Source organism: Microtus pennsylvanicus, chromosome 5 (genome assembly GCF_037038515.1).
Source record: "Microtus pennsylvanicus isolate mMicPen1 chromosome 5, mMicPen1.hap1, whole genome shotgun sequence".
In the NCBI taxonomy this organism is placed as follows: Eukaryota; Metazoa; Chordata; class Mammalia; order Rodentia; family Cricetidae; genus Microtus; species Microtus pennsylvanicus.
Window position 1 is genome coordinate 78,504,278 of NC_134583.1, and position 23,197 is coordinate 78,527,474.

At 45.9% G+C, this 23,197-nt stretch overlaps 1 protein-coding gene across 1 annotated transcript in view; it reads left to right on the forward strand.

Annotated features, from left to right (window-relative positions):
• The window catches only part of Mgmt (O-6-methylguanine-DNA methyltransferase), a 237,361-nt gene extending 214,290 nt beyond the window's left edge, over positions 1-23,071 (forward strand). The window contains exons 4-5 of the mRNA XM_075974882.1: positions 15,791-15,930; positions 20,621-23,071. Coding sequence (XP_075830997.1) covers positions 15,791-15,930; positions 20,621-20,830 — 350 coding nt within the window. The 3' untranslated portion in view covers positions 20,831-23,071. The remainder of the gene's footprint in view (positions 1-15,790; positions 15,931-20,620) is intronic.
• The last annotated feature ends 126 nt before the right edge of the window (positions 23,072-23,197 follow it).

Below are 23,197 nucleotides of genomic sequence, written 5' to 3' on the forward strand. Positions count from 1 at the left end.
AGCAGAAAGGACTGCTGCTCGGCTAGGCACTTCCTGCTTTTGTTCACTCTGGGACCCCAACCCACTCAGCTGAAAGCCTCTGGAAACACTCTCACGGACACATGAAGAGTGTGTCTCCTAAGTGATTCTAAATACACTTGAGCCAATGGTCAAAATTCAATGCTGCAGTTACTGCAAGAGTTCAGTGTGCCTTGAGATCTGTCAGTAGGACTTCAACTTTTATTGTCTTTGGGAAATATTTGGGCCTTTTCAGACCCTTTGCCTTTCTGTATAAATTTTAGAATTCACTGCTCTGAATCTGTAATAAAGCCTCTTGGGGTTTTGTTGGAATGGTGGGAAATCTTCAGATCAATTTGTAGAGAATTGAAGTCTGTGAGTGCTGAGAGTTATATTCCATGAGCCTGGTATGCCACCCTTGTTTTGAAAGTCTTGGTCTGTGGGGACTTACAGGCCCCACTTATTTCCAAAGCTCCATTTGAGGAACTCAGTACTCAGTCCCTAGGCCCTTGTGCACAGTACAGTGAAGATGCTTCATGCAGTAAGATGACTGGACTCTCCTTTCACGGTCAACCCTTATTCAGGACCCCAATCTCCTCACCACTGTGTCCTTGTTAGCTTATACACATTGCGTAGGGCCACTGCTTGAAGTCTTCATAGGGTCTGATATTCATGGCCTAACATTTTCCATTATGACAGAACCATATATAATCATGTCCCCATCCTGGATGTTCCCTGGTACCCGACCCACTCACCCTCCTTTCCCCCACTCCCTGTGCCCTGACTCGGCTGCTCATTTTTCTTTCTGTGTACTTTGGGCTTTTCTTCGCTGTCCTGCGGTTAGGATCACACACTGGCCATACCTTTTACACTGGCTTCCTCTGCTCTAAGTTCCACATTGAAGCTCCCTTCGTGTCTTTCTGCAGTCTGTTAGCTCCTTGAATAACGTTGGGCTGTGCATATGTATCACCACTTTGTGTTTGATTGCTTACAGTGTGTGACAGTATGAACAAAGCCACTATAAATGTTTACAGGCAAGTTTTTATGAGGACATTAGTTTTCAAGCCGATGGAACGAATACTTAGGAATGCAATTGCTGGATCACATGGTAATGTTCTGTTTAACTCTGTTCTAAAAAACACCAAAGTGGTCAGGTATGATGTGCGTACGTGGAATCCCAGCACTTTGGAGGCTGAGGCAACTGAGGAGGGTCGGTTGAAGGCCAGAGGCCTATGTAGTAAAAGCCTATCTCAAAAAAGAAAAAAGTTAAAAGGAGTAAAGTGAGAAAAGAAAAGAAGTTCTCAACTGTCTTTGATTGCAACTATACCATGCCTGTGATCCCACTACAACGCAGGAACATGCCTCTTACTCCGTGATTCGGCAGTAAATGATCAGCAGGGAGGGGATTTTAGCTCGACTCCTGAGTGTGTAGTCATGTGTCACTGTTTAACATGCAGCTCCAAAGACACGCTATAAATACCTCTCTGTTTTCTTACTCATCATTCATAGCATGTGCCTTGGGAAAGTGTCTGTTCAGACTTATGCAAGGCTTTTGTCCGATGTGTGTCTTGTGATACTTCCTCTCAGCCTGGAGTTTTGTTTTTTGAAATCTAGTATACTTTTACAGTGTGGACAGTCACCATGCCGATAAAGTCCAGCTTACCCAACTTTTTCTTGCATGGATCATGAACTCTTCAAAGCATATGGTCACCGGTATCTCCTCCACAGTTGTCTTCTGAAATTTCTCCAGTTGTGCCTTCTAGAGTCAGGTTTGTAGCCATGAACATTTTGGGTTCCTTTTGATTAAAAAGTCTGGTCTGTGTCCAGATAGATAAATATAAAGACAGATGTGGAAATAGAGCTATCTAACAATGATACAGGATAGATCCAACACTATAGATGTAGGGACAGATGGACCACATAAGCATCTAATGGTTGTCCAGAGCCCATTGCTAAAGGCTGTCCTTTTCCACTAAGCCTCTGCCCCTCTGTCAGTGACCGCATTGTGTAGGTCTCTTTCATTGACCTATGCACCTATCCTCACCCCAACATTGGTCCGTTCACATAGCTCCTTGCATGGATTCATTTTAAGAAGGGGAATCAGCCTTGCTTTCCTGGGATAACCCTGCTTAATCCTGATGTCTTTTTCTGTCTGTAAGATGCTATATTTGACTTGCCAATATTTCATTGAGGATTTTTATATCCATGTTCTTAACAGAAATAGTTGAATTAATAGCCAGTACTTTAAATTTTTCTTTATTTTTGAGAAACTCATACACATATAAAATGAAATATGATCATATCTACCCACATGGCCCTTGTATTACCCCAAGTGTACTCCTCCCCTCCAACTTTATGCCTTTCTTTTTATGACCCACTAAATCCAGCTAGTGCTGCCCATACATGCATAAGGGTGGGGCTTTCCAGTGATGCCCGTATGTGCATGGGATTGGGGCCAGCCACCAAAGCATGGGATTCCTACCAGTGGCCACATCCTTAAGAGAGTGATTCTCCTTCCCCAGGCTCTGCCCATTGACAGTAGCTCCTCAGTATAGGGTGGACCTTGGAACTCATCTGCCCCACATATTCTGAGATTTGGTATGATTTGATCATATGCAAGTAGCCATGGCTGCTGTGAGCTCATGAGTACCATGGCACAGCATGTCCCAAAAGCAACAGCCCATGGCCTCTTCCCCATCTTCCAGCTCTTAAATTCTTTCCTCCTTTTCTGAGATGTTCCCTGAGCCTTGAATGCTCAGTCTTAAACCAAATATCTGTATTAATCCCACCACCTCCAAGACTCAGGGACTGGAAATATTTCTGTTTGATTTCTTTTTCTGGCTCTGCTCGAGGTCATGATGCGCTCATTTCATACCTAGGAATATCTTTTTCTGTTTCCTTGGGAAGCTGGTGTTGATGTTTCTTCTTTTATCGTAAGGTAGGAATCAGTGGTCCTAAAGATGCCATCTTCAGAAGGTTTAAAATCACAAACTCAACCTCCTTAACTGTAGATTTCTCGTGGTTTGTAGTTCTACTTCAGCGTATGTGTGTTTCTCTGCGTTTTGGTTTTGGGGTGCATTAGGACCCAAGTTAGCACTCTATCGCTCAGCTTCTATAGTTCCCATCTCTCCTTTCACTTTCACTTGAAGGCAGCATCTCACCCAGTTGCCCAGGCTAGCCCTGAACTCCCTCTCTAGTTCAGATAGGTCTTGAACCTTGGGTCATCCTGCCTCACCTTCTCTAGTCCCTGGGATTACAGACCAGCAGGCCCAGTTTGGTGTTTTTATCTCCTCATCACTTTTTCAGGTACCTCAGGGCCCTCACCTGGGTGGATGCCCTTCTTTGGGTTTATTTTTCTCCCAGGGATCTGTATCCTGGTGTAGACACCCATCTCAGAGTATGTCTGTGATTGTTTTACATGCACCATGTATCTGAGTAGGACTTTTCCTAAGTGCTTTTGTATTCTCAGCTCTACGCACAGCACCTAGCATTGAGGGTGGGCTCCAGTAATCAGGTCTCATATGATACCAGATGGAAAGTGGCTGCTGTGTTGGGCATAGATATGTTCAATAAGGCAAAGCAGGATGGGTACCACAGAGGTAGGTGTTCTGCACCAGAGGGGTTGGTGGTGCTGATTTTGTTTTACTCTATTTACAGCAAAAGACTCAAATCTTAAAAAAATAATGATAATTTAAAAATTATTCTGAAACATAGTTAAGATTTAAGAGAAGTCCAAATGAATATATTTAAATTAATCTAAGAGTATAAATAGGGATACAACAATCTCTTAGCAAATGGAGTTTTTAAAAGAAACTATAGTATCTTTACGACTAAGCCTACACATTTAAGCTAGATTGAAGATTGATCGACTGATTATTGATTTTTACATGTGAGATGGACAACTATAATATTCTACAATGCAATGGACTGACATCTATAGAACTTCCGTAGTTTGTGAGTTTTACTGAATTGTCATCATTCTCTGATGTTGAATGTCTTTATCTGAAGTCTTGTCACCCCCTGGGGCCTCCTTCTTTCCCTGGCCTCCATTCATCTTGTTAGACGTTCCTCAGTTTTACCAATTATTTTAAGCAAACGTTTTATTGGATTTTCCCAATCTTCCTATTTCCAGTTTCGTTGAGTTCAGCTTCTACCTTCATCCTCCCCTTTACAGGCTGTTTGAGTTATTTTCACTCTTGTTCCTTAAGGCAGGAGCTGAGATCATTCAGGTGTGACCTTTCTTTCTCTTCTAAACACGGGTGCTGAATACTATGAGCTGACATCTGAGTGTTGCTTTGGCTGTATCCTATGAACTTCAATGTTTCATTTCATTTTTATCTTACCCAGTGTGTTTTTTATATTTTTCTTACTGTTTTTGTCTGTGGTGGAAGTGGGATTTTTACTGTCTGGTAGTTTGGAGCGTTTCCTGCTACCTTTTAATTGGTTTCTATTCTAATGGTCAGAGAGGTAATTTGTCTGGTTTTATTTACTCTGCATGTATTACAGCTTAATGTATTATGCGGGATATAGCAAGCCCTCTCTCTCTGGATCAATGGTTTTGTGGACACTTGGAAAGGATGTGTGTTCTGGTGCTACCAACAGTAACCTCAAATAAATGTCTCAAATAATATTTATGTCAAATAAATATTGTTCTGTTGCTGGGTATGCTGGCTAGTTTTATGTCAGCTTGATAACACACGAGAGTCATTGGAGAGGAGGAGAGCCTCAATTGAGAAAATGCCTCCCTAAGATAGGTCTGTGACAAGCCTGTAGAGCATTATTATTAATTAGTGTTAATGTGGGAGGGTCCAGCCCATTGTGGGTTGAGCCACCCCTGAACGGGTGGTCCTGGGTTCTATAAGAAAGCAGACTGAGCAAGCCATGAGGAGTCAGTAAGAAGCACTCCACCATGGCCTCTGCATCAGCTCCTCTTTCAGGGCTCCTGTGCTATTTGAGTTCCTAGCCTAACATCCTTCAGTGGGGGACCATGATAGGAAAGTATAAGCCAACCCTCCTCCCATTGCTTTTGTTCACAGTGTTTCATCAAGACAGTAAAAAGACTAAGGTTATGGGTCTGTTTCTGAGATGTTTGTTGTTGCTGATTTTCTGACTCTGTGGTTGACTGAGAGAGTGTTTGAGTACCCAAAGGTAATTAGGAATTTCTCTAATACTCCTTTCACTTTTGCTGGGTTTGGATTAATGCATCTTGGAACTTTGCTACTAGGTTCATAAACAGTATGGGCGTGTTGCTTTTTTGTTTGTTTGTTTTTAATTGTTTTTATTGAGTTATATATTTTTTTTCTGCCCGCTTCCCTTCTTTTTCCCTCCCCTCCTATCCTCTCTCATGGTCCCCATGCTCCCAATTACTCAGAAGATCTTGTCTCTTTCTACTTCCCTTGTAGATTAGATCCATATATGTTTCTCTTAGGTTCTTCTTTGTTGTCTAGGTTCTCTAGGATTGTAAATTGTGAGCTTTTTTTTTTGCTTTATGTCTAAAAGCCACTTATGAGTACATATGATATTTGTCTTTCTGGGTCTGGGTTACCTCACTTGATATGATATTTTCTAGATCTACCCATTTGCCCACAAATTTCAAGGTGTCATTATTTTTTCCTGCTGTGTAGTACTCCATTGTATACCACATTTTCTTTATCCATTCTTTGGTCTAAGAACATTTAGGTTGTTTCCAGGTTCTGGCTATGACAAACAGTGCTGCTATAAACATAACTGAGCCCATGTCCTTGTGGTACAATTGATCATCATTTGGATATATACCCAAAAGTTGCTGGGTCTTGAGGTAGATTGTTTCCTAATTTTCTGAGAAATTCTCATACTGAAATCCAAAGTGGCTGTACCAGTTTACATTCTCACCAGCAATGGAGGAGTGTTCCCTTTACCCCACAACCTCTCCAGCATAAGTTGTTATCAGTGTTTTTGATCTTGGCCCTTCTGACAGGTATAAGATGGAATCTCAGAGTTGTTTTGATTTGCATTTCTCTGATGACTAAGGATGTTGACCATTTCCTTAAGTTTTTTTCAACCATTTCAGATTCCTCTGTTGAGCGTTCTCTGTTTAAGTCTGTACTCCATTTTTTCTTATTGGATTATTTGCTTTTTTAATGACCAATTTCTTGAGTACTTTGTATGTTTTGGAGATCAGCCCTCTGTCCGATGTGGGGTTGGTGAAGACCTTTTCCCATTCTGTGGACTGCCATTTCGTCTTGTTGACCATGTCCTTTGTTTGACAGAAGCTTCTCAGTTTCAGGAGGTCCCATTTATTGTTTCTCTCAGTGTCTGTGCTACTGGGGTTATATTGATAAAGTGAACTCCTGTGCCAATACATTCAAGTTTACTTTCTACTTTCTCTTCTATGAGTTTCACTATAGTTGATTTTATGTTGAGGTCTTTGATCCATTGGACTTGAGTTTTGTGCATAGTGATAGATATGGATCTATTTGCCTTCCTCTACATGTTGATATTCAGTTATGCCCGCATCATTTGTTGGATATGCTTTCCTTTTTCCATGTTTTAGTTTAGCTTCTTTGTTAAAAATCAGGTGTTCATAGGTGTATGAATTGATATCTGGGTCCTTGATTTGTTTCCACTTTTCCTCCTGTCTGTTTTAATGCCAATACCAGGCTGTTTTCATTACTGTACCTCTATAGTAGAGTTTGAAGTCAGTGATAGTGATGACTTCATAAGTTTCTTTATTGTACAGGATTGTTTTGGCTATCCTGGATTTTTTGTTTTTTCCATATGAAGTTTAGCATTGTTCTTTTGAGGTTTGTAAAGAATTTTGCCAGGTATTGAATTGAATTGCTTTTGGTAAGATTGCCATTCTTACTATGTTAATTCTGCCTACCCACAAGCATGGGAATTTTTTCCATTTTCTTGTGTCTTCTTAAATTTCTTTCATCAAAGATTTAAAGTTCTTGTCATACAGGTCTTCCACTTGTTTGGTTAGACGTCCTAGAAGATATTTTATGTTATTTGTGGCTATTGTGAAAGGTGATGTTTCTCTGATTTCTTTCTCAGCCCATTTATCATCTGTGTAAAAGAGGGCTACTGATTTTTGAGTTAATTTTGTATCCTGCTACATTACTAAAAGTGTTCATGAGTTGTAGAAGTTCCTTGGTAGAATTTTTGGGGTCCCTTATATAAACATCATATTATCAGCAAATAGAGTTTGATTTCTACTTTTCTCATTTATATCCCCTTGATCTCCTTTTGTTGTCTTAATTGTTCTAGCTAGAACCTCAAGAGCTATATTGAAAAACTATGGGGAGAATGGACAACCTTATCTTGTTCCTGATTTCAGTGGGATCCTTTTTGAGTTTCTCTCCATTTAGTTTGATGTTGACTGTGTGGAACAATTTGAGGAGTATTGGTATTAGTTCTTCTTTGAAAGTATTGTAGAATTCTGCTCTGAAACTATCTGGCCCTGGGCTTTTTGTGGTTAGGATACTTTTGATTACTGTTTCTATTTCTTTAGCAATTATAGGTTTATTTAATTTGTTTGATTTAATTTTGGTAAGTAATATTTATTCAAAAAGTTGTCCATTTCCTTTAAGTTTTCTAATTTTGTGGAGTACAAGTTTTCAAAATATGACCTAATAATTCTCTGGATTTCCTCCATGTCTGTTGTTATGTCCTTCATTTCTGATTTTGTTGATTTGGATATATTCTCTCTGCCTTTAGGTTAGTTTGGATAAAGGTTTGTTATTTTGTTGGTTTTCTCGAAGAACCAACTCTGTCTCATTGATTCTTCGTACTGTTTTCTTTGTTTCTATTTTGTTGATTTCAGCTCTCAATTTGTTTATTTCCTGTCATCTAGTCCTCCTGGGTGAGTTTGTTTCTTTTTGTTCTAGAGTTTGGGGGTGTTCTTTTAACTCATTAGTGTGGGATTTTTCCAGCTTCTTTATGTAGACATTTAGTGCTATGAATTTTCCTCTTAATGCTACTTTCATTGTATCCCATAAATTTGAGTATGTTGTATGGTCATTTTCATTGAATTTTAGGAAGTATTTTATTTCTTCCTTGACCCATTGATGATTCAAGTGAGCATTGTTTAATCTTCACATGTTTGTGGGTTTTCTTGAAATTAATGTTGCTGTTGAATCCTAATTTTAAGCCATGGTGATCTGATAAGATACATGAGGTTATTCCCATTTTTTTGTATCTGTTGAGGTTTGATATGTTACCTAGTATGTAGTCAATTTTTGAGAAGGTTTCATGGGGTGCTGAGAAGAATATATATTCTTTTTTAAAATCTTTGGATGAAATGTTCTATAGATGTCTGTTAAGTCCATTTGAGTCATAACATCTGATCCAGTGGAGGTCGCTGCCTCCTCGTGTTGCTTTTTAAAACTTCCCCCTGGAAACATTCTTTGCTTCTAAGGCTTCTTAGTTCTGTACTAACTGTCCTGGCATTTGTTTTCCATTGTCCTTTCTATGGCTCTCATTTGAAGTGGGTTTCTGTTAGACAGTGGGCATTACTGCTTTTATTTGTACCAAGAGTGTCTGTCTTTCCTTTTAGATTTATGTTTTTTATGTTTATGTGCACATATGTACCTATAGTGGCCAGAAGAGGGTTCCCTATCCCATCAAACTAGAGTTACAGATTGTTGTGAGCCATCAGACCTGGGTGCTGGGACCAAATTCTAGTCCTCTGAAAGGGCAGCAAGTATTCTTACCCCTGAGCTCTCTCTTCTGGCCACACCCGTTTTCTTATTGGTGTGCTAAAACCACATCTACTTGATGCAGTTAGTGATGTTTGGATTTGGGTTCCGCATTTATTTGTTCTCGATTTCTTTGTACCCCTTTTCTATTCTCCCCCTCGTTTGGGGCTAATTTACCAACACTGAAAGTTTTAATTTTGTTTATATGCTTTCCTACTCTCTCTCCTTTTTGTAGATTTTTTTTCTCCTGACTGCTACAGAGATTGCAACACTCATTTCCAGTCAAGTTAAAATCAACCTTTTACTGTTTTGAGTGGAGTATAGAGACCTCATCCCCACAGAGACCCTCATATCTGAGGAATGAGGAAAAACAGGGTTTGGCTCCAGGTCAGACAGAAGAGACACACTGCCCTGGTCACCTCTCAGCACAGGTGTAGGACCTTCTCAGTGGCCTAACGTCTTGTATCTTATGCCTGGGTATGTCAAAAGCTCTTTGTGACCATTGATACTTGCAGTTGTCAAATGTTTTTTTTTAAAAAAATAAATAAATAAACTCTCCTTAAGAATGAGTAGTCTGCTGTCTAGCCATGTGCTCCCTGTGTCCCCACCCTGCATATTGCTGGTTAATTGATGGTGTGGGGCAGAGAACTCGGGGTGGGGCTCCTGAATGCTAGGAAAATGCTTTATCCAAGCCACACCTCCAGCCCTTTCCTACTTTATTCTGAGACGTGATCCTGCTGCATAGCCCAGGATCTTTCAGCCTTCTCATTAGCTGGAATCAGGCCTGTTCGCCATATCTGGCTATCCTGCTGGCCTTGTAATAATCCCAGGTTCCCTTCGGTGTCTCCTCCTTTCACTGAAGATGGGGGCTCTTGGCAGAGGTGATCTCAGCTTTTCTCTTTTACCTGAAACCTTCTTTATATGCTAGTTTCATTCCTCGGGACATTTAAAATAAAGAATTCTGAGTTGTCAATATTCCCTTTTGTGTGCTGAAAATGCTGCTCTGGCCTAGTATCTCCAATAGAACCCATGGCCATTCATACCCAGTGTCTCTGATTGATAGAACCTCATGGCCATTCATACCCAGTGTCTCCAATAGAACCCATGGCCATTCATACCCAGTGTCTCCAATAGAACCCATGGCCATTCATACCCAGTGTCTCCAATAGAACCCATGGCCATTCATACCCAGTGTCTCCAATAGAACCCATGGCCATTCATACCTAGTATCTCCAATAGAACCCATGGCCATTCATACCTAGTATCTCCAATAGAACCCATGGCCATTCATACCTAGTATCTCCAATAGGACCCGTGGCCATTCATACCTAGTGTCTCTGATTGATAGAACCCCATGGCCATTCATACCCAGTGTCTCCAATAGAACCCATGGCCATTCATACCCAGTGTCTCTGATTGATAGAACCCCATGGCCATTCATACCCAGTGTCTCCAATAGAACCCATGGCCATTCATACCCAGTGTCTCCAATAGAACCCATGGCCATTCATACCTAGTATCTCCAATAGAACCCATGGCCATTCATACCTAGTATCTCCAATAGAACCCATGGCCATTCATACCTAGTATCTCCAATAGGACCCGTGGCCATTCATACCTAGTATCTCCAATAGAACCCATGGCCATTCATACCTAGTATCTCCAATAGAACCCATGGCCATTCATACCTAGTATCTCCAATAGAACCCATGGCCATTCATACCCAGTGTCTCTGATTGATAGAACCCCATGGCCATTCATACCCAGTGTCTCCAATAGAACCCATGGCCATTCATACCCAGTGTCTCCAATAGAACCCATGGCCATTCATACCTAGTATCTCCAATAGAACCCATGGCCATTCATACCTAGTGTCTCTGATTGATAGAACCCCATGGCCATTCATACCCAGGTTCTCTGACTGATAGAACCTCATGGCCTTTCATACCCAGTGTCTCCGATAGAACCCTATGGTCATTCATGTTGCTACCCTGTGCAGAATGAGTTCTTTCTCCTCGGGCTTCTCTGTTTTTAGCATTCAGCAGTCTGGGTGGGCTATACTTGAGCTGAGCTTCTCGGAGTATGTCCTATTTGCTATTTACTCTGCTCTTTGAAAGCTGTTAAGTTCTTTTCCGTTCCACATTTTCTCTCCTCCTAGTGGTAATCAAACAAGAATAATAGGTCATTTGACCATGTCCCATGAATCTTCCGTTCTTCCTGGAGAGTTGTGTTTGCTCTAGATAGAATTTCTCAGAGCTCGGGTCGGGATGCTCTTGGCTTGTCCGCAGATCCTGGACCTTTTCCTCACATACTGTCATACGGGTCCCATGAAGAGCAATTTCTAAGTCAGGTTATTGACACTTTGGGGCTAAACTTCTTGGTCATTCTTGTGAACGTCTATTTCTTTGACAAGACCTTCTGCCTTCCATTTGTTTCAAGAGCCTTTCCCCTTCCTGCAGCATCTGTTTTAACACATCCTTTCAGGTTTTGTCAAATGAGTCCAGCATCGGTGTCAGCCCCAGCGTGGCTCACCTCTCCCTAGACATCAGACATGGTTCTAACCACGAGCACATACTCAACAATTCTGGATTACAGTCTGGCCATCCTGAATGGGATGAAATGCTAAGCCATGGCGCACTCCAGATAAATAAATAAAATGGAATAAAAAAAAAACCTTCTCCACAGTCCCCCTGGTGCTTTCCAGTTCTTGGGAATCCCTTTTCAGTGCCTTAGAACCTGAGCTGGGCTTTGTTCAAGTTCTGCTGAAGACTCCTCATGCCTGAGCTCAGATCCAGGCCGAGCAGCAGAAAGACAAAAGGAAGGAAAAACAAGGGCTTTTGCCTACCTTCATACCTGTTGCCACCAGAAAGGGGCAACTGCCTTTCAAGATGCAAGTTCCTGGGCCCACCATATCCCAGCATCAACATAGCATTTGGGGGGACAGTGGTGATCCCCCTCTTCTTCTGGCTGTCAATGGGTTCCTTTCTCCCCAGTGCAGGAACTATAGCAAGCCTAGCCTGAGATGAAAAGAATCTATAACAGCTCATTATCTTGATGTTTCCCCATCTCCTGACTTCTAGTATCACTGTTCCCCCTCACTAAGCTGCTGTCTACATCTGCAGGGTTCCAGAAAGGTTTTGAATAGGAGGGACCAGGCAAGTGTGATCTGGAGCTGGAGCCCACTTCCTTCCAACCTGTATTTCAACTTCATGTCTCAAAAGCTCACTCTGGCTGTCTCTGAAGCTTGTGCATTGTGAGTGCAAATGGCTGTGGCCTGTGCCAGCCTCGGTAGAGTCTCTTCCAAGCTACCTCTTGCTGCCAAGGGAACACTCCCTGGGCAGGACCCTGTGTATGGCACCTGTGCCTCTGCCCTTCTAATATCTTGGCCCAGGATGAACTCAAGGCTCATCGCTAAGAGAGGCATCTCCTATGGAAGTCAGAGCTGTGTGGACTGCCCTTGGCCGTATAAACCAGGCTCCAGGGGAAGGGTAGGGCCTAAGCCGCGCCTTGAAGGCCAGCCCTGTGATTGTCCCGTACTCAAGTGGTGCAGGACAGAGACCTGGGATGTCAAAGAAGCACCTGCAATGCTTGGTAGAAAGGGAGGGGCTCCAGAAGGAAGGTGGGCGGAGCCAGACCACTGCCTCCTCACACCACATCCCCCGTGTGGGGTCTCCCGTATCAGAAGTAGTTGAGCTTTCTGGGTCTGAGTGCAGGAGTGGGGGTGGTGTTTCCTTTTAAGGCTGTACTTCCCACTCCCTTAGCATACGTCTGAAACTCCCTGTGTCTACAACACAGCGCCCTCTGGAAAGCAGCATCCATTACGCTTCTGATGAGCTCAAGTCCAAGTGGTATGAAATAAATAACTCATTTCCGCCTAGGTGGCTTCATTATATGCACAAGCCACCAGAGCCATGTCCTTCAGAGAGGGACTCTGAAAGGCAGGGCAGCCTCTGGTCAGAGCTTTGACCCCGGCTGCATCAGCCTGACAAAGTCCTGGGGCAGAGGAGCGTGCTGGAGAGAGGAAGTCTTCAGAAGAGCCATGAGAGACGGGCGAGCTTGAAGAACATCGCACTATAACATGCAGGGACTCCTTCCCATAGCTCTGGGGTTGCTGGCTTACTTACTGTGTGGAGAGCCACCCAGGGGAAGGTTGGATTTCACTGGGTCACCCAACATGACTCGGCCGGCCACCGAGGGTTTATTGTGGCCACATCAACCTTCAGAAACTGTGTTTTCCACATTCCCATTGAGCTCATGTGAGCAGATCCGCATACATTTGGAAACCGGTTCTTAATGCAAAAGTGCCAGTCCCTTCCTCGCATGTAGATGCAAGCAAATCTCCACTGCGCCCAGGTCTGGTTAGAGGCCTGTCTCTGAGAGCAGCTTCCACTAATGAGTGCATTTGCTCCTTACAGCATGAAGAAGCGTTTTCAGATACATTTGAAAAAGGATGTGCTTGATTCTGAAACGCTGCTTTCTTTGAGCCAGACTGCCTAGTGCAGCGGTTCTCAGCCTGTGGGTCACAACCCCTTTGGGGTCAAACGCCCTTTCTCAGGGGTTGCATGTTTGCATCACAATTAATAACAGTAGCAAAATTACAGTCATGAAGTAGCAATGAAGATAATTTTATGGTTGGGGGTTAGCACACCACGAGGTATTCAAGGGTTGCAGCGTTAGGAAGGTTGAGAACCACCTGGCTCTTGCCCTGTGTGAACTGTGGACTGGTTAAGAGCTAGTTACCAGGCCTGGGGATGCAACTGCATTGATAGAGTGTCTGGTTCAATCCCCAGTATAAAATGGGACGCGGTGATGGGCTTGTCGTAATTCTATACTAATAGATAGAAATGTAAGGGTTGGGAATTCAAGGCCACCTAACACGTTGAAGGCCAGTCTGGGATAAATGATAAAAACAGAAAGTTTCCTGTGATAAACTGACAGTAAAGCTGAACTTGGGGCTGTCAAGGTGGCTCAGTGGTTAACAGTACCCGCTGCTCTTCAGGGGACCCAGTTTCAATTCCCAACACTCAGCCTGCAGCTTCCGTCTAGAGGACCCAATGCCCTTTTCTGCCTTCCATGAGCACCAGCCATGCATGTGGTATATGTACACTCATGCAAGTAAACTTACATAGAAAATAAAAACAAGTATTAAAAAGCCGAACATGTATGAGATTCTATACTGGTATCTGAACACATAGACTTTTCATTCCAGATGCTTTTCCATCTGGGGAGAAAGATGCTCCGTGACCTGACAGTCCGTGGTCGGAGACCCCGTGGCTGGGAGCCAGCATTGTATAGATGCCAGTGTCTCTCACAGTCCTACCTGCTCCAGTTAGGCTGTCCTTTGCTTTCATCGCAGCAGGTTACTAAAGTGCTAGGCTGTTCTGGAAGCATCAGTCACAGCCTTCTCTCTGGGCCACAGCACTGGCGAGAGCCCACGGGGTCTGCACCCTCTGAGAAAAGCCAGGCAGCTCCTGCTTCCTGCAGCATGGAGCTGCTTCCTTTGCTCCCTCCCCACGCAGCTCCTTGAAGCCTTTCTCAGGGTGCCCTGGCCTGCCTGCCTTCTCCTCCTCTGCCTGCTTCCTTTGCTTTTCTCAGACAACAGTAACAATAAGTACGATTAGCAAGGTGATTCGGAGCCCCTTTCAGAGGGCAAGACAGTAAACAGAGCTTGTTTGCCTAAGGAAACCCTCCCAGCACCCAGCCACTCAAACGGCGTGTGTTAATGAACCCAGAGCCGTTAATGCGGTTTCTTCAGTTAAATTGATTCATGAATTTTGAAGAGAACATTATCTAATGAATTTTCTTTGAATAGAAAGCAATTAAAAGGACAAATCAGTCTGATTAACCCCAAAGTCACCCTCCTGCCACAAATGCTGTACAGTTTGAAATTATATCATAAAAAAACTAGAGCACATTCGCTGTGTCTGTGCCCTCTACTAATCCATGTAAATTAATGAACAACAAAGTTAATTTCTTTGATGACCCTTTTCTAGTATCACCTGGATTATGCTGATGTTTAATTTGCTTAATGTTATAATAAAGACTAAACAGGGTTTTTTTTTCCTCCAGTGAAGTGATTATCATTCCCTTCAGTTAAGAAGTGATTTTTATTATTTAACATGCATGTAAGGGTGTGTTTCCTGTAAGGACCGAATCACACTCCCCGCCAGCTTGGCACCACATGTGGCCAGCACTGTGGAGGACACACTCCCTGATGTCATCTCTGCCCCTGGAGCCCTCCCCTCTCTGTTGTTCCCATCAGAAACTCCTGCCCCAAGTCTTGGAGCCCCAGGGATGGTGGATATGGCTTGGCCTCCCTGCTCCCCATCCTGTGTGTCCCCTCAGGAAGACAATAGGAATCCATTGACACCAGACTCATCCTTCTGCCTGGGCTTCTGCCCTCCTTAAGGTACATTGTAAGGAATGATTCCAGAACCCAGAGGCATCAGGGAGCTGGCTATGCCTCGCCCCAGCCATTTCTGCTGCAGTCACAAAATGCATGGCGCTTGATGTGGCTGGTCAGAGGAAACGGGAAGAGATGCTTTATTTTTGCAGCACTGCTCAGTCAAGATGCCTGCAGCTGCCTGGAACCAGGGTCACCCCAACCTGGGCATACTGGCATTCAGAGCAGCCCTGGGGATAGTCCTGCCCACTGCTGGGTGTTGACAGCTAGAAGAGGGTCCCATCCCATCCCTGGAGACTTCCTCCTCCTGCATCTCACCTGAAGTTGGAAACGAACCAGCAGCCCAAAGGGCTTTTACGTAGGTGGGCCAGCAGGGGCTCCCATGCTTGCTAATTGAACTGTGTGCAAATGCGTGCCTGCCTGCTCACAGAAAGAGCATCCCACACAGCTCCACATGGACCACGAGGAAGACGGAAAGAAATTAAAGATGTGGGAAGCCTTCCGAGGCCCACCTGCTTTGTGCCCGGCTCCCTCCCAGCTCTATGCCTATGCCGCCGCCGTGACAGGGTGCTGTGTGGAGGCCTGTGTTTTAATTGAGTGTAACACCTCTATTTGTGTCATTGTATTTTCTGCTGGGGAACTGGCAGCTATTTATATCTGAGCCGCTGGAGCCGTTGGTCCAAATCACGTCACTCTGTTTTCTTTCTTTCAGATTCATTCACGAGACAGGTGTTATGGAAGCTGCTGAAGGTTGTGAAATTCGGAGAAATGGTTTCTTACCAGCAATTAGCAGCCCTGGCAGGCAACCCCAAAGCGGCTCGCGCAGTAGGAGGAGCAATGAGGAGCAATCCAGTAAGTTCCCGAAGATGGCCAGCAGGCTAGATATTTGCCATTGCTGGGTTTTGAACCACTCTGGGAGCCGAGTGTCATTTGAATAAATGTATTTCAGAGGCTGTGTGGCCGGGTCGGGAGGCAACTCCTGGGAGAGGGACCGACCCTCATGTCCCGGCCACATGAGTCCTTCGTCATAGCAACCCCTTACCAGAGAGGGGGAAACCGGGAGAGTGGCAAGCAGACAAGAGGTCAGCCGGTCCATTCATTCACCACCCACTGGCTAGTCCCCACACTGGGTGCCTGGTGAGTGGCAGCATTCTTTCATCCGCTGGAAATGCAGCCGTAGGTCCAGAAGACAAGAGGCCTGCCCATGTGGCACCAGCCTTCTGAGAAGGTTTTGGGTGAAATAGTACAACCCCATCTCCCTGGGTCTCTGGGATATGATGAGCCTAGGAGATATGGCACCTAGCATCATAGATGTCTACTGTCCTTGGGTGTCAGCTCCACAGGGAACGGCTCTTCCCCCAGAATGCATCAGCGTTTATTTATGTTCCTTCCTGCAAATCTGTCAGAGTTTATTGAGCTCCAAGTTCCCAGCCCACAAGAAGGTGACGCTTTTAGAGACAGCCTGTGGTCCCACATTGCAGTGGGTATTTTGGCTCCCCCGGAACAGCTAAAGTCCAGGCCAAGGCCCTGCAGGCCCGTGGGCCTTGGATGGGCAAGAAGACACTACCTCCAGGTTCCCTAAATGTCCCGAGCAGCTTCTCTGTGCCAGTATAGGTGTGCTGTCATGTTGATAAAGCTGTGTGGGCCTCTAACATGACAGAAAAATGCCACCTGATCAGAAGTGTACCCTGTCTGGAAGGGACATTGATGAATCAGGCAGTCTGAGCCTCCTTTGGTAGGTAGTGGTTGTTGTTTGAGAAGGGGTTTCTCTGTATAGCATTGGAAGTCCTGGAACTCACTATGTAGACCAAGCGATCCTCAAACTCACAGAGATCCTCCTGCCTCTGCCTCCCATTTGTTAAGATTAAAGGGGTATGCATCACACCTGGCTTTGGGGATGACTTTTGAGGTCTCCCAGCAAAACTTTTCTCCTGCCTTTTGGTAGACCACCATTTCTGGCTGGGCCACAGCTAGATTTTGACACATTAGATTTTTCTTTTTCTTTTTTATATTGGACAGGGTTTCTCTATGGAGCCCTGGGGTTGACCTGGAACTCTCTCTGTAGACCAGGCTGGAAGTCCTAGAGGTACCTGTGTTTGCCTCCTGAGTTCTGGGACTAAAGCCATTCATCACCATGCTTGGCCATGAGGCATTAGATTTTGTTATAGACAAAGAAACAGCTCCAATACACTTTTGTTCTGTGACTCCGTTTAATGCCCCTGGAGAACAGAGGAGGCCAACGCTTTCTACCCTTCTCCTACTGCACCCTTGCAGCTACTGTTTTGAACACACACCAACCGTCCTGGCCTTTGAATGGAGTAGGTCTCTCTGTACCACACTCCCAGGTCTGAATCCCTCCTGAGGCTGAGGAAGAGGTGTTGCCGTTTCCCAGGTGACTCCTGCCGCAGGACGAACGGTTTGGTATTTAGCCACACTCAAGTTAGGAACTGAGTTGTTTTGTTTTCCAAGTTTCCCGTGTGTACTCACATGATGATGAAGATGGTCCCATCAGTGGGCACCAACACCACAGCTTCTGCTTGGAGTGCAGCTAACATCTGTGCTTTAAGAACAAGCTCAGCTGCCCAGGGTACCCACTGGGACACATACCGTACCCACTTTGGTGATGAGTCTCCATCAAGCACCCCTAGAAACGAGTATGAGAAGGGGATATTGAGACTTGAGGGAGAAAAGGCCTGGACAGTGGTAGGTTCTGCCTGCTGCCTGTGTTGGTGGTGTCCTCAGCACCACTGAGGACAGGGCCCAAGGTGGGGTGGCTGTATATGTCCCCCTTACCCCAAAGCCGCCAATTTGGCATAAGCTTATGGAGGATAAAGTTCTCATGTTTGGCTAAGCAGTGCTATTCACAAATGCGAGAAGAGGGGTAGGAAGGTGTAGACTGCCCCAGGCACTGGAGGCCTCACCTCACATCATTGCTTTGGTGGCTGGCAGGAACCTCATGCCATGTGGCCTTACAACTGGCCATTGCTGGGTTAGCCACCTCAAGAACAGGAGATGCCTTTTGCAGGGTGGGAGTTTCCTCCATCCAGGAACTCAGCTTCTCCCAAGTTTCCCAAGTGAGACTCACTGGCCCTGCCAGAAGACTGGGCAACCTCTGGAGGGTGCCACACCACCCTGAATAAGGGATGCCCAGGCCCAACGACTTTTCATGTGCACACACGCATGTGTGCACACACACATACACACACACACACACACACACACACACTAGCTCACTCACAGAACCCCCTTCTGCCACATCCTCAGACACAATTTGCTAAATGTAGTTCAGAGGCGATCAATACAAGCTGAGGGAGTTTCCCACCTTTTTCTAAACAAACACATTCCTGAGGAGTTAGTTTATTCGCAGATTGCCGTGAGCACCGATGACCCCCGAGTCCTGTTCTGCCATTCACCCAGATGGCTGTTGATAAAGATTTAGCATCATGTTCTGAGTGTCAGGGTTGTCAGTGGAGCTGAACCATTTGACCAGAAGAAAAAAACGCACCGGGAGCTATTGATTACAACTTCTCGGTGTCACTCGTTCACCAGGATTTAGGTATTGATGAGGCTGCGAGTGAAAACAAGCTTTCTCCCTTGTGGCCTCTGCCCAGAAGAACAAAGGCAAAGTTGGAAGAAATATTCAGCCAGTTCCAGAATCAGAGGGATTCCATCATCGATCGCAAGGCCCCTTCATGTTATTTTTGTTGGAGACAAATCTATGGGTTTGGAAGTTTTATAGCAGTTGAGAAAGGGCTTGCGCGAGTGATGGATCCGGGTATTGGACAAATTAGATTTCACAGCATGAAGATTTCAATGAAGCTGTAATACCACGGGCTCCTTGAGTATCGCTAGCAATCGCATTGCCTGCAGCAGGGGCTGTCAAGAACCGGGCAGCAGTGGTACGGGTCCTTCACATACGGCCATGGATGGAGCCCCAGTAAATCTTACTGGAGCCCCAATAAGGAGCTGTTGCTAGCCTGATGTGAAGCAGGGTCCATTTCTGAAGGTGAGCTGTGTGAGTACGTCACCCATCCACCTGCATTCTGTGCTGGCAGACCCTCCACTCTGCGTTGATCCACAGAAGGAAGCAGAGAGAGGTGCTTGGTGCTCACTCTGTTATCCCATAATCCCTTGAGAGGGAAGAAAAACGTCAAAGCTGAGAGGTCAGATCTGCTATCCAGTAGAATGGCGGAATATTCATCTCAGTGTCAGCAAGATCAGATGGCGTGGCATGCCTGTCTCCACCAAAGCTGAAGGGTTGGTGTCACCTCACAGTCTTCTGACTCTGTCACTATTGTATTTCATTTTTCTTATATAAATCAGTCAGAACGTTCCATTCTCAACACCTGTCGTGGCTCTTTTCAAGGTCAAGGTCACACGCTGTCATCTACGCACACCTGGAATGCCACTTCTCACCCCGGGTGCATGGTCAGCTCTCACCTTCCTGATTTTCATGCCAGTAGTCCTTAAAACTACTCATAGACCACATCTGTCCACGTCATCACGGTAGCCATCGGAGTCAAAGCAGGAGAAGGTGTGTGAGGTGTGGGAAATCGTGTCCCCATCTCCCACGCTTTGTTGTAAAACTGAATGCTGGGAGAAAGAAGGATGGAGTCAAAGAGAAGCCATGTAGCCCCTGGAGACAGACGCTGGAACTTAAACCAGTAAGCCACAGATATGTGGCGATACACAGATTAACAGAAATGGGTACCTCAGACCATCTGAGTTGGGAGGCCGCAGAAACCCTGATAAGAACTTCCTAGTCTACGGACCTTGTTGGGACACTGGATGTGATGCCAATGGCACTGTGTCTGGGGGAAGGTATAGACACAGGTGCCATTGAGATTCCATGTATCCCAAAGAAAAGGGAAAGAAAAACTCCCAATACACAGGCACAGCGTAAGTTGGCTTGGCCAGCTTTTCCTGTGCAGGGCCACTGGGGAATAGTCTGTGTGTTCACAAAGCAGCCACAGATGGCAGCCAAAGGCATGGCTGTGTTCAAATAAAACTTTATTTACAAAATCAGAAGGTAGGTAACATCAGCTTCACAGCCATGGTTTGCCAACACTTTGGGTAAACTGGGCCTGCCACCATCCCTGAAGATTCTAGTTACAGATTGGTGACATCAGAAAGTCTTGTGGAACTCAGAAATGCAGGTATATAAATATAACTATATACAAATATATATATATATATATATATATATATATATATATATATATATATATATATATATATATACACACACAAATAACTTGAGTAGGGGCACATGTTCAGTCACCCCTCAGGTGCAATTCGGTGTCCTCCTAAACCTTGATACGAAGAATCCCATATACCTCAGAACAGATGTCCACCCCACAAAGGATACGCTCAGGGCCTCTGTAGGGTACAAAGTAGGGGTACTGAAGGAATCAGCATGACGGCCATGCCAGGAACCTGCTAACTGGAGATCAGCCTGGTAGTGCCGGACAGGCAGGACCTTGTCAGTAGCATAGAGACCTCAGCCTCGAGCCAGACTGACAGTGGCATTCCTGTTTTTCAGGTCCCCATCCTCATCCCCTGCCACCGTGTGATCTGCAGCAATGGCACCCTTGGCAATTACTCTGGAGGAGGGCAGGCTGTGAAGGAGTGGCTTCTGACCCACGAGGGCATCCCAACCCGGCAGCCAACCTGCAAGGCCTTGGGTCTGACTGGGACCTGGCTCAGGCCGTCCCGTGGTTCCACCAGCTCCCAGCCATCTGGCCGGAAATGAGTGGCTGTTGGAGTGACAGCACTGGAAGGCGTGTCAGAAGCGGGGGGGGGGGGGGGAGGTGGTCCCAATATATTAAAAGCTAGATGTGTCCTGGGGGACGGGAGTTGGCTGTCCTTTCCTGTTTCTACATTTTCCAGCAGAATGAGTTGAAACGACCCACCCTTGTGGATGTCATCAGCTCCCTTCTCTGACATGGTTACCGTTCCATTTTTAATGCCTATTAACGTGGGGGTAAGAGTGAGAAAGGCCTTGTGAGACTTAGGGCCCCTTTGCATGAAGGGAGATGCGTCTGACACCTGCAGACAACAGCTAGCCACCCCAGACTGTCCATACCGCACGGCTGACCCCACCCTAGTGGGGCCTCCCCCCCCCACAGTCATCCTTCAAGCCATCTATCCTGAGGAGATTGCGGGCCCCACTCCGTTCCCAACACCCCACCCTCGTTGGCCGGAGGAGGGACAGGCTAGGAGATAAATACCTTTTTGGGGTCTGCGTTGTTTCTCCACCTGCCAGGAAAGTGTCTTGCATCCTCTGTGGCACTGTGGTCTACCATGATGAGATTGGGGGAGGGAGGGAGTATCTTCCAGAAATGATTTGGAATACTGAACAGCACACGGGGCATGAATTTGGCTGGGCTGGTGCCCTCATAGGCATTCACATCAGGTCACTTCCCGATCCCAGCTGTTTTTGCTTTCCTCATCTTTAAATGCTCTGGATCATATGTAGGTGGAAGGGACATGGTCCTTTTTGGGAGTGTCAAGGATCCGGGACCAGTAAAGGTCCCAACTTTCCCACGTTGATCTGTATGTTCAAGGTCATCCACAGTAATAGTGGTCATCCCATGGAGACTGCCAGCACTGGAGGCTGTCGCCCAGTCCACCACGTGGCTCCTTCTGATGCCTTCCAGTTCTAAAGTGGACTATTCCTAAAAAGTGAGGGGAAAATCTGGATAAAGAAACAGCCTGAGATTGGAGGAATGAACCACTAGTCATGGAGCAGAAAGCTAGGTTCTATAGCGGCTTCTCTGAGCGTGGAAAACACCCATGTCATCTGAGATGGAGAGACAGCCCCCTAAGGAGCTTGCATTGATGAGCTTGGTACTGCATGCTACCTTAGCATCCACGTAAACAAACCGCAGGCCTGGTTTCCGACTTATCATGTCCTTGTACCAGCGGCACTAACTCTGGTATGTTTCTGAAGAGGTATTACGAATGCCACACTTGGTGGGTTTGGTCGTCACCTGTCATCACAAAGCGAAGTAGGTCACGTTCTTATGGTGAGCCCTGTATTCTGTGCATTTTCAGGTAGGGCTGGGCATGCACACTGGCATCCTCCCATCTGGCTTCACCAGGGCACTTTCTGCTTCTTTTCTAAAAGGATCATCTTTTTCTGACATGATCAGCAAGACATGTGGGTAGGACTGGAATACCTTGCATCCGAGTGATGCCACATTGATGTCTCTCCGGCACCGAGAAGTCACTGTCTGGTGCCTTTGTCCTGAAGAGAACAGAATTACCAAAGAGCTACTCTGGGCCCTGCAGCCTCCTGCGCCTTGTGTGTGCGTGTTCCAACAGAGGGCACCGTGGCTGCAGTGTGCTGGGGAGACCCCAGCCTCCTCTCTGCTTAAGAGGGATTTGAAAGGTGGGTGTCAGGGTTGAACTCAACGGTTTCTGAGCAGCTTCTCTCCACTGCCATGTGGGCCACCAGGCCAGTGCCTTGTATATAGGCCTCCTGTGCCTGGTCGGCCTACATAATGGGAGCTTTCCTTGTGATCGCTACATTTCCAAACAGATTCAGGCTCTAAGAGGAGCCTGGGGCTGTACAGACATCCACGGCCGAACCCCCAGCATGGGACAGCCACATGCACCCGGGACACCAACCCCATCAAAGCGGCAAGGGCAACCTGGCAGCTCCAGGTAGCCTGGAATGACGAGCAGGCGTGTTTGGGCCTGCCCTTGGAGCAGGACGAAAGCCGTGTCTGCTGTCCTCTCCGAGGGTTTCCTCGGTGCTGTCATAACAGGTTCCTAGATGCCCCGAGGTAGCCGTTGACAGCAGCAGGACTCACCGCAGTGACCATGTACTGCTCCAAGGATAAACTCTGCAGAGGCTGACATGAAACGCCGGTGCGGTCGCCTGGAGCCGCTCCGGCTCAGGGTTGCAGCGCAGCTTGTGAAAATAAGAGGAAGAGGAAAGGCATAAAGAGTTACAAAAAAATATTTTCCAAATAAAAAGAAAATGTTGAAACAAGAAAGCTGTGTTCTTTGGCCTTGGCCCCGGGTCCCCCTCACCTATTGAGTCTCCATGGCCTGAGCTTCTGCGCTTTGAATGCCGAGGCGGAGGCCCACGCAGCGTGTCAGCTGTCACTGC